Source organism: Homalodisca vitripennis, unplaced genomic scaffold, assembly GCF_021130785.1.
Source record: "Homalodisca vitripennis isolate AUS2020 unplaced genomic scaffold, UT_GWSS_2.1 ScUCBcl_3907;HRSCAF=9717, whole genome shotgun sequence".
In the NCBI taxonomy this organism is placed as follows: Eukaryota; Metazoa; Arthropoda; class Insecta; order Hemiptera; family Cicadellidae; genus Homalodisca; species Homalodisca vitripennis.
Genome location: NW_025780042.1, coordinates 36,955 through 53,484, shown reverse-complemented (window position 1 = coordinate 53,484; position 16,530 = coordinate 36,955). Strand labels below are relative to the sequence as shown.

Here is a 16,530-nt window from a genome sequence, read left to right as displayed (position 1 = left end):
TTGCCAGTTTCTAAGGTTAAGACTAAAGATGATAGACATTTACGTGTATATACAAATTTACTATTGTAATGAAATTTAAACCATTCAAACATAGTATTACCATAAGCACTGTACAATAACTTAAGAACTAATTTGTTTCAATTTGACATTTTAAGATGACAATTAATAAAAAGTTTATCATTTCTTCCAACCACATAGGAAGTTGTATTTTTAAAGTAAGCTAAATTACTCCTCAAGCTTAGTTCAAACCCTTGTAACCAAAAATCAAATTTTACTAACCAAATTTATAAGTAAATTAAAAAAAGTGATTCCTCTTACCTCTTATGACTTTCACATCTTCTCCTAATTCTAGTTACTATTTCTTTACGCCTTTGAATGAGTTTTTGTTTGGTATCTTCAACAGTTTCCAGTTCTGGGGCATAACAAACGTGCAACACACCTCCGTAGAAAGCTCTTTCATCCAGCTGTTTCTTTGCATACCTATTTAATCAACAAGATTCTTTGTTTTAGGTTTGCTGTTGACAATGGATGATTTGAAAGGAGAATAGGATTTAGGACATTTGCCATTGTTATATGTTACGAAAACAGAAACACTCCATTTTGAGGATTGAAATCTGGCCCTATTTCTAAGGTATAAAAATCCTACTCTTTTATAGTTTACAAAAATTTATAGTTTTACTAGCAGTTACCCGCGGATCGCACACAATTTCCTGTTGAAAACAGGACACTATACTAACGTATATAACGTATGATATAAAATTTCAAACGCTCCTGAGATAATTAATAGTCACTCAAAGCTATTCCAATCTCCTGATCCATTTTAGATTTAAGTTTTTTTAAAACAGTGTTTTTGGACCCTGAAGTCTTAGAGTGAAACAGTTTTTATTTGAATTTCCCTCCAACATTCCATGATAATTTATTAAATTGCCTCCACGATTTGAGTAACAATTGGTCTATTTTAGGCCAGTGTGGAGGAATCGTTAAACCAAAGGACAATAGCAATTAATGATATAATGCATAGTAATGGTGATATAGTGCATAATGATATACAGCATTCTGTGCAGTTTAGGAATGGAATTAAGCTTATCTCAGATATATATATATATATATATATATATATATATATATATATATATATATATATATATATATATTATGTTGTGTCCATATTATTTTTATGCTTACTTTATGCTTTCAAGAATATAAATAGGCTAGCAATACTTTTCAAATGGTAATTAAATTAATTGAACATATGATTGTGTTGTAATATTATAATGTTTACATAGAACAGTTGATTATGACAGCTTCTTTTAATAAATAAAATGTATTTGCTGCAATGCATTTCTTATGGAAATTTTCACAACTTGATCACCAGCCCTGATGTCGTAGTGAAAAGTCCTTCGTTGATATATAATTTAGGACACTTCCTTTACATAGATAAGTCTCGATAAACTAATTTGGTTATAAAGAATCAGGTTCCGTCTCCTTAATTAATAATTTTATAATCCAATTTTATAAAAAATTAATAATCCAAAAGTATAACTCTGTTTAAGAAGGGTGATAGAATGTGTATTGATAACTATAGGACCATAACAATTGTATCAGTATTTTCAAAAATTGTAGAAACTTGTGTTAAAAAACAATTATTAGATTATTTTGATAAATATCAAATTCTTTCATGTAGCCAGTTTGGTTTTCGTCCAGGATACTCTACAGTTAAGGCCCTAGATATTGCTGTGACAAAGATTTTAAGGAGCTTTGAGGATCATGAACTTGTGGGAATGACCCTTTTAGACCTAAGCAAGGCCTTCGACAGAATTTCTCATGGTGTTCTTTTGAAAAAGCTTGAATATTACGGAATAAATAACGAGCAATTACAATTTTTTCAGACGTATCTGTGTGGCAGATTGCACATGGTATCGGTTGGAAATCAGATTTCATCTGCTAAGGAGGTTCTTGCTGGAGTTCCACAGGGTTCTGTCCTAGGTCCTTTGCTATTTGTACTATATACTAATGACTTGCCTGTTAATTTATCAAATCAAATCAAATCAAATCAAATCAAAATGTCTTTATTACGTGAACATTAAGTACAGTAATTTTGTCAAAATATAATACATAATGCAAAGTTAGATAATTACAGTTTAATAGTGTCATCATTGTGAGTTTAGGAGGTTTATGCTTCAATTTTTAAAATCACGTGGTTCCAGTGTTAGCAGATTCAGGAACTCTTCAATTGGTGTATACAGGTTCTTTCAGCAAAAAACTCTCGAAGTAGGTTCTTTAGTCTGTTTCCTGTCAGGCTGCGGAGGGTAGTCTGGTTAGAAGGTTTTTAAATTTTCCGGCCAATGTATGAAGGTTTCTTCTCATATAAAGCTGTTCTGTGTTGAGGTAGGGTGAGCCTTGAGGCATGGCGTGTGGGGTAATTATGGAGGTCCATGTGAGTCTGCAGATGTAGTTTATCTACGTGCAAGATGGCTTCATTAAATGTAAAGTGCAGGTACTGTAAGTATGCCTAGGGTCTGGTAGGCCTGTCGGCAAGTTTGTAGTGGCTCAAGGTTTACAAGGGTCCTGACTGCCTTCTTTTGGAGTACCAGAACTCTCTTGAGGTTTCCTTGGGAGGTTCCCCAGACTATAAGGCCATACCTAATGTGAGACTCTATTAGCGCATAGTAGGCTATTTTTTGCCGCTTCCAGAGAGACCTACCCATTTAATACGTTTAACAACGTAGATGCCTGTACTAATTTTATTGCATATGTTGTTTACATGATCTGCCCATGTGAGTCTGCTATCGAGAGTTACTCCCAAAAACTTGATCTGGTTAGCCCACTGATATATTGGGAATGCTTGCTGGTACCTCTTTCTTCCTGCTAAAAGTGTACCTGTGTAGTTTTGTCAGGGTTTATTGCTAAGTCATTTAATTTACTGTAGATTATGGCGCTTTCTAATGATGTGATAGAGTTACTGTACAATTGTTCAGCTGTGTCATTTCTTAGAAGAAGAGTGGTATCATCTGCGTACATTATGCAGCTCGTACTTTCATTTTGAATTAGAGCTGGGAAGTCGTTAGTCAGCAGAATAAACAAAATGGGTCCCAACACAGATCCCTGTGGGACTCCTCTAGTAATTGGTTGAGGACAAGATCTGAACATGCTAGTGACGCCAGATGTAGTATGCTGAATCTCCACAATTTGGGATCTCCCTTTGAGATAACTATCAAACCACTTGTTTTCCAGACCTGTTACTCCCAAAGCTGCAAAGTTTTTTAGAGATGAGGCTGTTGTCCTAAGCAATCAAAGGCCTTACTGTAGTCTAGGAATAAGGCAGTGACAAATTGTCCCTCCTCTATGCTGTCAATTATAGATTCGACCAGACTTATGATGGCAGATTATAAAGTAGATTTTCCCTTCTGGAAGCCATGCTGGCAGTCCAGTAATTAAGTCCTGTTGTGTGAGATGTGTCATTAGTCTCTTCAATACTATTTTTTCAATAATTTTTGAAAACGTTGATATTAAGGAAATGGGTCTATAGTTTTTTGGGTCAGTTTTTGGTCCTTTTTTGTGCTGGGGATAGACCTTGGAGACTTTAAAGCTTTGTTGGGAATTGGCCCAGGGAAAATGATTTATTTATAACTGATGCGAGAGGATGAATCAATTCCACTGCGCAATGCTTTACAACTTTTGATGAGTATTCGTCTGTACCACTCGATGATTTGTTTTTTAGGTTGTGTATTACTTGACTTTACTTCTTCCCATGTTGTGGCGGTCAGATCAAATGGTTGTATTAAAGGGTGGTTTTAAGAGGTTTAGGTCCTCTTCTAATCTGCTGTCTCCTGGCTGTTGGTTGTTTTGCTGTAATGTCACTTCTGCTACCTGAGTAAAGAAAGTGTTTTAGTTGTTCAGCTACCTGAAGAGGATTGTCTACCACTGCATCGTCAATGTTTAGCTTAGGACACGTTTTGCTAAGTTGTTTTGGCATTGGTCTCTGTATGTATTATGTCCCATACAGCTTTGGATTTGTTTGTCAGATGTCATTATTTTCTGTGTATTTGCATTTTGTTGCACCATCCTTAGTTTTCTGTCGTACTTCTTTTTTTATGTTTACCATAGTTTCTTTATCTTGTGCCCTTCCGGTAATTTCATAGGTGTTTGAGGCTCTTAAGTAGGCAGCTTTTATCTCAGCTGATTCTTGGTCATAGTAGTGAATTGGTTTACTCTTAGTTTTATTTTTGCTCTTCTTGTGAGGGCAGGAGATGTCAAGGGCAGTTTGCAGCACTCCTTCGAATATGTTATATGCTGTTTCCGCATCTTCAGCATTATAGACAGTATCCCAGTTTTTTTAATTAAGTTAATTTAGATTGTGATACCATACTGTACGCAGACGGCACCTCTATCTTAGTAAATGGAAATTGTTTAAATAAAGTGCTCAATCAAACTAATAGAGTAATTAACACAGCCAATGTATGGTTTGATTCTAACTATCTTAAAATAAATGAAAGTAAAACGGAACATATAGTGTTTACTTTAAGACAAATGCAGATAGATAGTAAAATGACAAAGCCAATAAAAACTCTTAGGTGTCACTATTGATCAGAAGCTTTTATGGGAGGATCATACAAAACAACTTAATCTCAAAATTGGCACGTGTTTGTTTTTTATTGAGAAAGTTAAAGACCTGTGTAAGCCAAGAGTTGATGAAAATGTCATATTTTAGTTTTTTTCATGCTCATTTATTGTATTCAAATATTTTGTGGGGAAGTAGTACTGGTGCGGAAAGAGTTTTTTTATGGCAAAAAAAGGCAATATGAATCCTTTTTGGTTTAGGGTTTAGGAGTCGTTGTAAGGCTTATTTTTCTACTCATAATATAATGACTGTACCCTGCATTTTCATTTTTCAAAATTTAATTTATGTAAAAGAGAATATTAATGACTTCCTCTGTTTTAATGGTATCCATAGTTATCAAACAAGAAATGTAAACAACTTAGTCCTGCCTTTTCCTAGACTAGAAAAATATGCAAAGAGTCATAAATATTTACAAATAAAATTTTTTAACAAACTCCCTGAATCATGGAGATTATTAGATTTTAATTCATTTAAGAGGCAGGTTTCTAGTTGGCTGTCAAGTCGTGCATTTTACTCCATAAGAGAATTTTTAGAATATAATATTAATGACAGTTAAATGTGGGTATTTTAAAAATTTTATGTAATGTAGTATTGTATTATATTAGTATTGGTGTTTGTGTTATTTATTGCACATAAATATGTTATTTTATGTATCTTTAAAATTAGCAAGCTGTGATATTCTATTGTTGAAACTGACGAAGCCTACTGTAATTTTGTATTACTTAATGGTCAATAAAGATCTTGATTCTTGATTCTTAATTAAATTCACTTTCTCATTTCAAATACCATTGTAGAGTTTGCCTTGTGCTCCAATCAAGAAAATATATACCAACGGAAACCAATTAAACTTGGGATTTGCATGTTGATCAAGTTGTTAAAAAATTACCTCCGGTTTATTTATAATTTACAAAATGTCTAAAATTTGCTCAAGTGATACTTTAAGACTCCTTTACTTTGCTTATGTAAACACTGGAATTGCGTTTGGCTTAAGCATTTACGGAGCCACATCAAAATTTAATTTAAATAGGATAATAATACTACAAAAAAGGTGTATTTGTATTATTTTGGACCTTGATTGGAATAATAGGCAAAAATAAATTTTCTAGTATGGGTATCATGACAGTTTATAGCCATTACATGTACCAAGCTATTCTCTACACTAATAAATTAATTAAAGCTAACAAACTACCTTTATTAGGAAGCAATCACTGTTATAATACTAGACAAAAGGGCAATGTAGTAACTGAATCAATTACAGTAGAGTCCCGTTAATCCGATCTAATTGGGACCGAGCCCTATTCGGATTATGTGATTGTTCGGATTAGCCAGAATTACAGAAAAATTCGGTTTTTAAACTTGAGAATGGGTCTATTTTGTTATAGAATTATCAACATTGTTTATTAAAACATGTTTTTTCTGACTGTTGCATTGTATTTCTTGACAAATAAACGTGTTTGCGAATACTAAGCACATTTACCGTAATTTAGTGTGAGAGTTCTATTGTTAAGCAATGTGAGCGTACTGGATATTGTACGGGTCCACGCGTTCAATAGTTGTACGAAACTACGCGTCATCCAATAGACTCTCTTTAATGTGACAGAAGACAATAACTGAATTTATGTCTTTTAACAATTAATATTGTACTCAATAATAATATCAGTACTGTACGTCCAATTCTTGTTTTGATTTCACTTCTTAATACAGTAATTTAACTCATACTTAACCTATAAGTTTCAATTTGGTACTGTATTTAACTTCATTATTTATGTACTGTACCGTACACAATTTGTCTTAATAAAATACTGTATGTCTATTTAATTAAAGTTTTCTTTGTTTATGTACGAAATGATGCACCCATTTTCATTTTTTATGTAATTAGTTCCTATAACTGTTCATTATCGTTATAAATAATTCCTCCTGGACCTGTTCGGATTAACCGACGTTCGGATTACACGTGTTCGGATTAGCGGGACTCCACTGTACAAACAATACACAATTATAGTATAATCCTTATTAAGAATATAATATTGTTATTTTACTGTAAATGCTTGACAACATTCATGTACTTTTTATCTACTAACATGAATAAAGATATTTCAGTTAAGTTCAATTCAATTTATTTTAAATACAAACATCTACATAATAGCTTACTAAAAATATAATAAACTTTCTATTATGATACTCCTCTACTGACATAATGGTACATTTGCTTGCTTACAATTCATGTTAGTATAAAGACTATTGTGTATATTTTTTGTCTGCAACGTGCAAAGCGGGATAACTCACTGTTTCTTGTTACTACACTTTAAATTGATTTTAATTCCCCGAAATTCCGACAGAATGTACGAGAGTGTTTGTTTGGTCTTCCATTGTGATGTTAATGGAGTGTGACTCATTCAGCCCGCTGTTTCTACGCTCGAAGCAGTTAAACTCGCTTGTGAAACAGAAACAGAACAGCTGAACATGCATTGTTTGTTTACTACCTTTGTTATAACCATAAAATATATTTTTATATATTAGGTGACAAACATATTCAATACAAAAATAAAATTTTTAAACAAATTTTAGAAAATAGAGCTAAATAGCAAGTTTTTAAAATTTACTATTTAGTGTACCAAGGGTAATATCAAGTTTTACCATTTCCTATACTTTTACAAAGTGATGACCCAAGAGCTGCCAGAGTACAGGACAGAACATAGGTAATAGTGATGGCCTAAGAAGTACCAAGAATTAAACTAAAATCTTAAGTCAAGTTAAAATTCGTGTACATTGTAAAACTTTATCCATTTATAGCAATAAAGAATTAGCAAATATATATTAAGTTGCACCAGTATTTATATTCATACTACACAAACAATCAACATTAATATCTTGTAGTGTTTATTTCTACTAATTTATTATTTTCAGATCATATAATAGTGATAGTAATCGTAATTTAACTTTCATTTTACAATGACATGGTTAAAATGAATTCTTACCTAGCAGACTGTATTCTTGCATACTGCACATGATATGTTTCCACGAATGATTCCTCAGTCTCATAATTAGGAACTTGGACACATCTGGTGACATCTCCGAAGCGGTTACAAAGCGTACACAGCTCGGAGTGTAGCTTAATAGCAGGAACTCTGCTTATTATCAGATGAACTGATTCATCACACACTGTGTACACCTAGTAAAGCTATTTAATTAAGGGAAATCTTGTATATTTTTTATTCATTTTAACATGTATTTAATTTAATGAACATGATATCATTCACAATAATGCCTGATAAGAACTGAGCTGACTTGAAGAAGATAATCTGTCATATCATCTATTGTTTTAAGTAAACAATTTTAAACAAGAACAATCATTAGTTTATCTTTAGATCCAAAATCTTTAGATTTGAAAATTTTACTTATGGATTTCAAAGCAAAATATTATGCTAAAACATAAAACATCAGTACTTTAAACAACATATGTGACACATCAAATTTTGGATCTTACAACCATAAATTAATTTTGTCATACATTTTTGGTGAGCCACTAGTAAAAAATTATGAGCTCAAAATATCCTCTCAGAACTTGAAAACATTGGTAACAATTTATTGTTTAACGATTTTTGGAAATAAGTACATTAAATAAGGACCAGCTCAATTCAAATAAATTTTATACTGTAGTTACCTGATTCATCTACGTTAAAGAGTTCATCTGTTGACTCAAAGTTTACAAGAACTCTTTAGCAGCATCATCACCGGCTGAAAGTTTTTCATCAGAAATAATAACTTGCCCTTCGCCAAAGCCAACTCTCACTTGCTGTAAGGTCATTTTCTTCACTACCCAACAATTTGTGCAACTGAATAGCTTTTTCTTTTAAAATGGGCCCTGAAAGTGGAGTCCTTTAATGTCTTTCCTGGAAATACCCATACAGCATCATCATAGAGTTGAATAATTTTTGTTAATGCGTTTCTGGTTTTTATAGCATGTTCATTTTCTACTGTTATTGAATAAGCTTCAAGATGTTTTCAGTGTTTAGTGGTTATTACACCAACACCCATTTCAAAACAAAACACACAGTTTATGTTCAATTGTGCACAAAATAAGTAAAATAAGTAACATTCACTTCCACTACTGTAATAATAAAAAAAAACAAAAAAAACTACATAAAACAACAATGTACACTAAACTGGTCAGCATATATCTGCTTGTTGAGACAGAAAGACAAATTAACAACAGATAATGCTGACACGCCAGTGGGAGAGTCAGGTGATCCTAGGTCACATAATCAAGCTCCTAGTGTATATATTTGTAATTTTTTAATTATGGTAGTTTTGGATTCTAATGGTAATGATCTGAAAATATGCAAATATCTCAAGGTAATTCTGTCATGCCGGTGATTGCAATAGACACATTTCTATGAAATCTACCTAATATTGACAGAAAGTAATTTATTGTAGAAGTATTTTAGTAAAAAATGGAAACTGGTAGAAACTCATTGTTAATATTGTGTTCTGTGTATGTAGAAGATATTACGAAATACACTGAAGTTAAGAATAGTGCCAACTGTTTGTGAGGACCAAAGTAATATTCACAATGAAAAGTTAAGTAGGCTACCGCCTGTGGTTACTGACGACCTTATCGAGCAAACCAAATCGAAAGTTCACAATAAGAGATCTTTCAAAGCATATTCCAAAGATATCAAGAAATATATTGAACAAAATAGTGACTGAGAAACTACAATATGGGGCCATCCCTTAGTAACATAACGCAAAAATCTGACTTTTCAGACCTTCCCTCCCCCCTTTGTAACCGACTTGTAACAGTAACAAAAAACCTCCAATAATTATGTAATGCTGCCACCAACAACCCCCCAATTTATATTACTTAAAAATTGTGATATAATGAAAACAATTTTAAACTCCAAAGTAAAACGTGCTAAATTGTTTGTACGATGTGGTGAAGTTTTAAACTGCATAACTCAGCCCAACATTCTGCCTTTTATTTTTATTGCTATATTCCTTACAGCTGGCATCATACAGAGCTAGACATTAATCCACAATAAACTTGTCTGTATGAAAAATAATAATGTTATGACGAAACAACTTTAACCTTCGGTCCAATCCTAAAGCGCCTGGATTCTGCATGGAATGTTGCACAACAACGTTTTGCTAGAATTCGGCTTATATAGTCAAGTACGCGGACTTTCAGCTCACAGAATTTTACATGTCATTTGGCGTAAATTCCACCTCTCTGCTTGTTAATGCGTCTGTTGATATGAAAATTTCTGTTCATATAGTATGCACCATAAGGTAACATAGGTCCTGATAGCAGGCTTTTCTGCTGTTAACTTGTGTGAATGAGAGATACGGTTTCTCCAAACAAAGTTTTATCAAACACTCTGAATATTTGGCTTAAATGTTAAACATTCGTAAATTTGTACTTGGTAAAATACTTGACACAAAGAGAGTTAAACAAAATGCTTTACCATTTAGGGAAGCATTTAAATGGAGGATTCAGACTTTCTTCGGTTTGCTTATAAGGGAGGGAAATATAATACCATTTTAAAATCGTTGAGGAGAACCAGGCAAATTTTGTGATTAAATTCAAGCAATTAATAATCGAGGTTTAATAGTTATGTAATGTAATGCCCAACCCTCACATCTTCCCCGTAACAGTGCATTATGCTGCCGAAACCCCTCCCCCCCTCCACTCTTGGAGTGTTATGTAATTTAGGAAGGACCCCTATTCTAAGTATTGTGCCATATGGAAACAAAAACTCTTGACTGATGAACTCTAAACAAAGACATTAATAGGATCAGCTCAGAAGTTTCTTACCTTGTATCATGAACAATGTGATGGATTTCTTAATAACATAGCTACTGGTGATAAAACATGGGTTTCTTATGTCAATGTCAAACAAAAATACAATCAATGGAATGGAGTCACACCTCATCGAGAACGACTGTGATCAGTTGTGCATAACCGGAAGAATTTTATTCACTACGTATTGAAAAGCTAGTGCCTAGATACAATGGGTGCTTCAATGTAAAAATATTAACTATGTTGAATAGTTAATAGTTTAAAACAGTTACTCTTCCAACTGTATATAATATAAAAACTACAAAAGATACATATTATATATTACAGCAATCTACTTTCCAAACAACTCTAGTATATGAATGATATTGCAAGGTGAAGATAATGTTATGAACACATGTGTTTGATAACATTATAAAATATTTTAAACTATTAAATCAATATGGTGAATATGGTTGGAATGATATTATTTTTGTATATATTAATTTTTATATGTTGTGTTAATATTGTGTTAACATATAATAAAGCTAGAGATGTATCATAGTTTAACACAATGACTGGGGCGGACGCATGTTACTACTTTCCCGGTTGTATTAATGCTGGTAGAGGACTGGCGTCGCAGTGAAGGTGATAAAAAAACATGGTCCTGTAATCTTGATTGGATTTAATAAAAAGAAATAAGGGGATAATAGTACTTCTAATATTCTAAATTCTAATATTATTCTTATTTGGAATTACAATTTTAATTTAACACCCAATTCTCAATACTAATGTCGCTCTGTGGTTACAAATAGACTGATATTATAAGTAACTTACTTGTTATAGACACCAAATATGTAGTTGAAAAAAAGCCTTGTTTTAAAGTAGTTTTTATTTGTTATGTCTAGAAACAATAATCAGAGAAATATTGAAATAGTTATAAAAATTGGATTTGTAAAGTTTCAGAAACAAAAACAATGTTATGCTACATGAAAACAATTAAAAGCCAATGATGGGCTCCTGGCATTTTTGTTAAGTTCATGAAAAGCCTGGAATGAGCACTATCATCAACAAAGTTTTAAGTATAAACTTTATTTTTCCACTATTATTTTTTTAACAAAATGCAACTTATATTAAGAGAATAAGATAAAGAGAAATTAAATAACTTATAAACAAATGCAAATCTAGGCTGTTGTGTTATAGTCAGGATACTTTTACACCACACCTTCACTGCAGTCAGCTTCCCTCCTTGTCTATAGGAAGGCCTTGTCATACAAAGACTCTGTTGCTCGTGGTGATTCTGTTTGACAATATCCATAGTTCACTGTGATAGATAACAAATCTGTAACATTAGAAAAATCATGACTTTTTTATCTTACATGCAAGATTTTTGCATACCATGCATTTTAGAAAGAACCACAGCAGACATACTGCGGTTCTTAAAATAGTATAAACCTTAAAGTTAGGTGCATTACTGTTAGTCCAATAAACTACTAATGCATTTTATGAAATTTAAAAAATTTTTCAAAAATTTTATCAATACATGTTTTTAAATTTAATTTTTAAGTATTTTCCTTTTGAAAAAGCAACACGTGTTGTGAAGTAGATAAAGTAAACATTTACCAACACTGCTATTCTATACACTTTTATAGTACTTTGGTATCTATGAGGTTAAAGGCAGACCCGGAAAATCACGAATTTGATGTTATAAATGTATTCTGCTCATCCTCCTGAACAAAAATATATATGGTTTTAGGGGGTGCAAATGACATCATGGTTTTAGGGGATATATTCATAAATAGTTAAGTTTTTAATATTTTAATGCCCTGTTTGTGTGCTGTGTGTTGAAAACTGTGTACAATGTTATCTGAGTGCTTCGGGACTGTGGTCAAGTGCTTCACAAGATATCAAGTACTGTAGTTCGGATCAAGTGAGTGCTTGTCAATCATCGTTCAACCATCCACTAGTTCAACAAACCGTAGTGAATAGTGTGTTTCTGAGTGTCTTTCAGGCATGTTAGGAGTTTACGTTTTGACCGAAACGAGATTATTTCCTTTAAGTGATAAGTGTTCTCTATTACTGTCCATTTATATATTAATATTGGGTTTTTGTATGATTCATTAAGTTTTTTACACTTTGCATAAATTTCTTTGCATTACTTTTCAATTTAAATTTCTGATCAGCCCCTATAGAGTTTGATATTTTACTGATAGGTACTATCTCGAGGGATATTTTTTTTTTCATTGACATCAGCGCGGGTAGCCGGTGTCACAGCCCGTGCTGATGGTCGGAGGCACTCGTCTCAACCCGATAACAACTAATTCATTTGTAGCTCGAAATTAAGAAAAACATCCTTCATTTGGGTCCAAATTCTGCTCATTTCAGTATTATTTTTAATCTACGTTTCAAAAGATGGCGGCGCGTCATCACAAGGTTGAATTACATCAAAAAAGGTCACGTGACATCCGACACCAGGGTACAACATGGAAATATTGCTCCACACGTGAAAATTAATTCCATTAGAAATAACAAAGTTGTAGAACTACTAGCATTAAACTACAAATCGCTTGCATTAAAGGGGAAAATGGCCATCGATGGAGTGCTGAGCTGCCTTCTCAGGGACGAACATCTAAAAGAAATATTGTGGTAAGAACACCAGGAAATAAAGGTGAGGCCAAAAATATAGTTACAGAGCTAGATGCTTGGAATATACTGTTTACTAAAGAAATGGTTGAAATGATTGCATTCAAAAAGCAAATTATTCAATAGGCTCATTTTATTTGGTAAAAACTACTTGTAACCAAGTATATGCTTTGTTTGGCTTACTTTACACAGCTGGTGTTTTGAAAGCAGGGCACTTGAGATCTCGTGAAATGTGGAATACTATGTATGGAGTGCCATTTTACAGACATATCATGTCAGAGAACAGATTAATGTTTCTGGTCAATTGCTTACGTTTCAATGACTGTTCCACACAAGACGAGGATGATCAATTTGCTTCTATTCGTGCCCTGTGGAACATTTTTATTTCCAAATTTTGCTACACACCCCATGCATATTGTACAGTAGATGAGCAACTTCTTGCCTTTCGAGGTAAGTGTCCGTTCAAGGTTTACATTCCTTCTAGGCCTGATAAAAATATGATTTAAAAACTAGTGTGCATGTGTGATAGCAAAACATATTACATGATAAACGCTACACCTTATATTGAAAAAGAAAATGGCCGAAGAGACATAAATCAACCACTCAGGTTAGTATTGTAAAAGAAATTACAGAACCTATAAATACTATAAATAGGACAGGTCGTAACATCACCGCCGATAATTGGTTTATGTCAATACCTTTAGCAGGCAGCAACTGACTGCAAGTTGTCATTAGTGGGAACATTGCGTAAAAATAAGAGAGAAATCCCACATTCATTCCTACCATCAAAAAACAAAGAAGTGCTTTCCTCGAGTTTTGCTTTTGACTAAGAAAAACTATAAATATCTGCCCTAAAAAAGGGAAATCTGTTATCCTGCTTTCTACTATGCATGGTGATAAATCTATAATTGAAGAAATAAAAATGCCCAAAATAGTACACTTCTACAACAAAACTAAGGGAGGGGTTGACACTTTCCATCAGTTAAATCACACCCATAGTGTTGCCAGAAAAACACGTTGTTGGCTCTTAGGTTTTTTTATGGAAATTTAGATCAGGCAGGTGTTGACGCCCTAGTATTAAGTTTGAAACAAACACAGTGACAAGACTGTACAACGGTAATGTTTTCTAAAAGATTTTTGTCTACAGCTAGCCAAACCATTCATGGAGGAAAGGCTAAAGAAACCTTTATCAAAGGAGCTTGCAGAGGGAATTAAAAAAGCCTTGGCATTGGACTAGAAAACCCTGCGCCATAAGTTGTGAACAACAGACCAACACAGGCAAGATGTTCAGTCTGTCCAAAGTCCAAAGCCAGAAAGACAAAAACATTCTGTGTAAAATGTAACTCAGCAATTTGCCCAGAACATAAAAATGATGTCTGCCAGTCTTGTATAAACTAACCACCTGTATAGACAAGTGTTTTGTGACATTATTTTCAAAGTATTATTTGTATTAGACGTTAAATGTATTAATAAATCATACTTTGTCGATGAAGTATGTGGTTTTTTAATTGGGGTGTTGGAGCACCCCACCTGTGTGTTCATACTACTTAGGTTGTCTTTGTGTTCTATGGTTAAGCCTAAAGTATAATTTAAATACTGCACTAAAATAGAATATTAGTTTCTTGCGAAAATACTGGTATTAACATTATTGGGATCTCTTTATATTATTAATAAATATTAAAGCTAAGCGGCCAGGTTTGCAATATGACTCGTACGTATGATAAAATAGCATGGGTAATAACTTGGCTAAATCATTTTTTTATAAAGTTCTATCTTAAAATGAATATAATTTAAGTAACATAAGTAGTGGAAAGGGTAAATATTACTGTATAAATTTACTAATTTATGGTTAGGAAAAATAAACTTACTTTTAAACCGAAAAAAGCACAATACTGTTGATAAACAAATCGGCAATTGAATCAAAACCAGTAATAAGTGATTGAACTGAAGGTATTTCCCCCCCCACTCTTTTTTAAGCGTCAGCTGCTATGACAGCTTCATTGGACACTGGCTGTCTATTCCTGATCGGCCCTCCCCGGGATTTGAACCCGTGATCTCTCACTTAAACTGAAGACTAAGCTAATACGTATTTTATTTCTTACAATTTGGGATTGTTATTCATACAATGGAGCTAAACGAATTTCATTTAAAAAATGTATTGGTTTCAGTTATGCCACATTTTATGACTTCAACTTTTATTCCATAAATAATACGTTAAGAAACATGTTATTTGCAGGCAAGTATATATATATATATATATATATATATATATATATATATATATATATATATATATATATATTTGGTTGTCTTTTGTTTTTGGTTTGAGTTCTGTTTATATGTTTTAATTCAGTGTGTTCTGATGAAGGGTTGTGTCAACTCGAAAATTAAACATGAGCACTGAATTTTTGTTTCTGTTTTTGTGTACACTTTAAAGTACTTCGAAGAGTATATATATATATATATATATATATATATATATATATATATATATATATATATATGAAGGGGTCAGAAGCCAAGGATACAAGTGACTCTTTTTGAGTTTTGAGAAAACAAGGTTTAAAGTTTAAGTTATATAATCAAATCCAGGGACAAATATGTTCAGTAAATTTTAGCACATTACTTTTTACTGGTATTTCAAAATGCTAAAAAACCTTTTTTTATATTGGTTTGAATTTCCCTCTTTATGATATGGGCTACTATCTGATAAGAGGTGCCACTTGTATCCCTTGGCTTCCAAGTGGAGTTAGGAAAAAATTAAGAACACAGGCTTTTATGTCAAATAAAACCCACATTTTATTACAAAACCTCCTATCTTAAATATTTAGTCATAATCACTGTCAAAAAAGTTTTCTAATTCAATGTTGTCTTCTTCATGATGAGGGTTTTCCTCACAAGTTGATCTTCTCTTGATTGGGCCTGTCTTGTTAAAGTATTCCCTTAGTAGTCTAGAGATCTGTAAAATCTGTGGTGAACCGGAGGTACAAATTGCAGCAGATTAAGAAAGATCCTTGTACTTAGATGCCTTTATTTTCTTTTTTGTTTGTTTTTTGGAGGCAAAGGTGGCAGTTGGGTCGGAATCCTTCCTGGGTTCTTAGCGATCATGCTAATATTCTGGAAACGGTAAGTCTTTATTGAAAGTAGTTTTGTAGAACAAAGTCCAAGGATGATTTTTTCTAAATTGTAACCACTGCATCTTACTGATATCCTGTACAGATTTAACATAGAACTTGTGAATGGCTTCCATGGAAACAAAAATCTTCATCTGACATCTTTTTTAACCATGAAGTTTTTACTTGCTCCGGCAATAATCTCCATCCAATCGTCAGGAACATAAACGCCCCTCTTCGTGTTCCTCTTCATATTTTCAATCTTCTCAAAGTCCCTGTCACAGTGGTTGTAAGAGTGCCCAGTAAGCAGAAACTTCAAATCAATGGTCCTCAATGTTAGTTGTATTAACAACGTGAAACCAGAACTTTAACTGTGA

At 32.9% G+C, this 16,530-nt stretch overlaps 1 protein-coding gene across 5 annotated transcripts; it reads right to left on the bottom strand.

The window, feature by feature from the left end:
• Positions 1-308: 308 nt before the first annotated feature.
• Positions 309-15,062, bottom strand: LOC124372736 (RNA-binding protein 48-like). Of its 5 annotated transcripts, none has more exons than XM_046831146.1 (4): positions 14,909-15,062; positions 11,623-11,739; positions 7,600-7,793; positions 309-480 (listed from the first exon to the last, which is right to left on the bottom strand). In XM_046831146.1, exons 2-4 carry the CDS (start codon positions 11,713-11,715, stop codon positions 315-317), a joined length of 453 nt encoding a protein of 150 aa, XP_046687102.1. In that variant the 5' UTR covers positions 11,716-11,739; positions 14,909-15,062; the 3' UTR covers positions 309-314. The 5 variants fall into 5 exon arrangements, 3 of the variants coding, with proteins under 3 accessions (XP_046687102.1, XP_046687103.1, XP_046687104.1); XM_046831147.1 differs by lacking the exon at positions 14,909-15,062 and adding an exon at positions 13,353-14,071; XM_046831148.1 differs by lacking the exons at positions 11,623-11,739; positions 14,909-15,062 and adding an exon at positions 8,286-8,487.
• Positions 15,063-16,530: the final 1,468 nt, after the last annotated feature.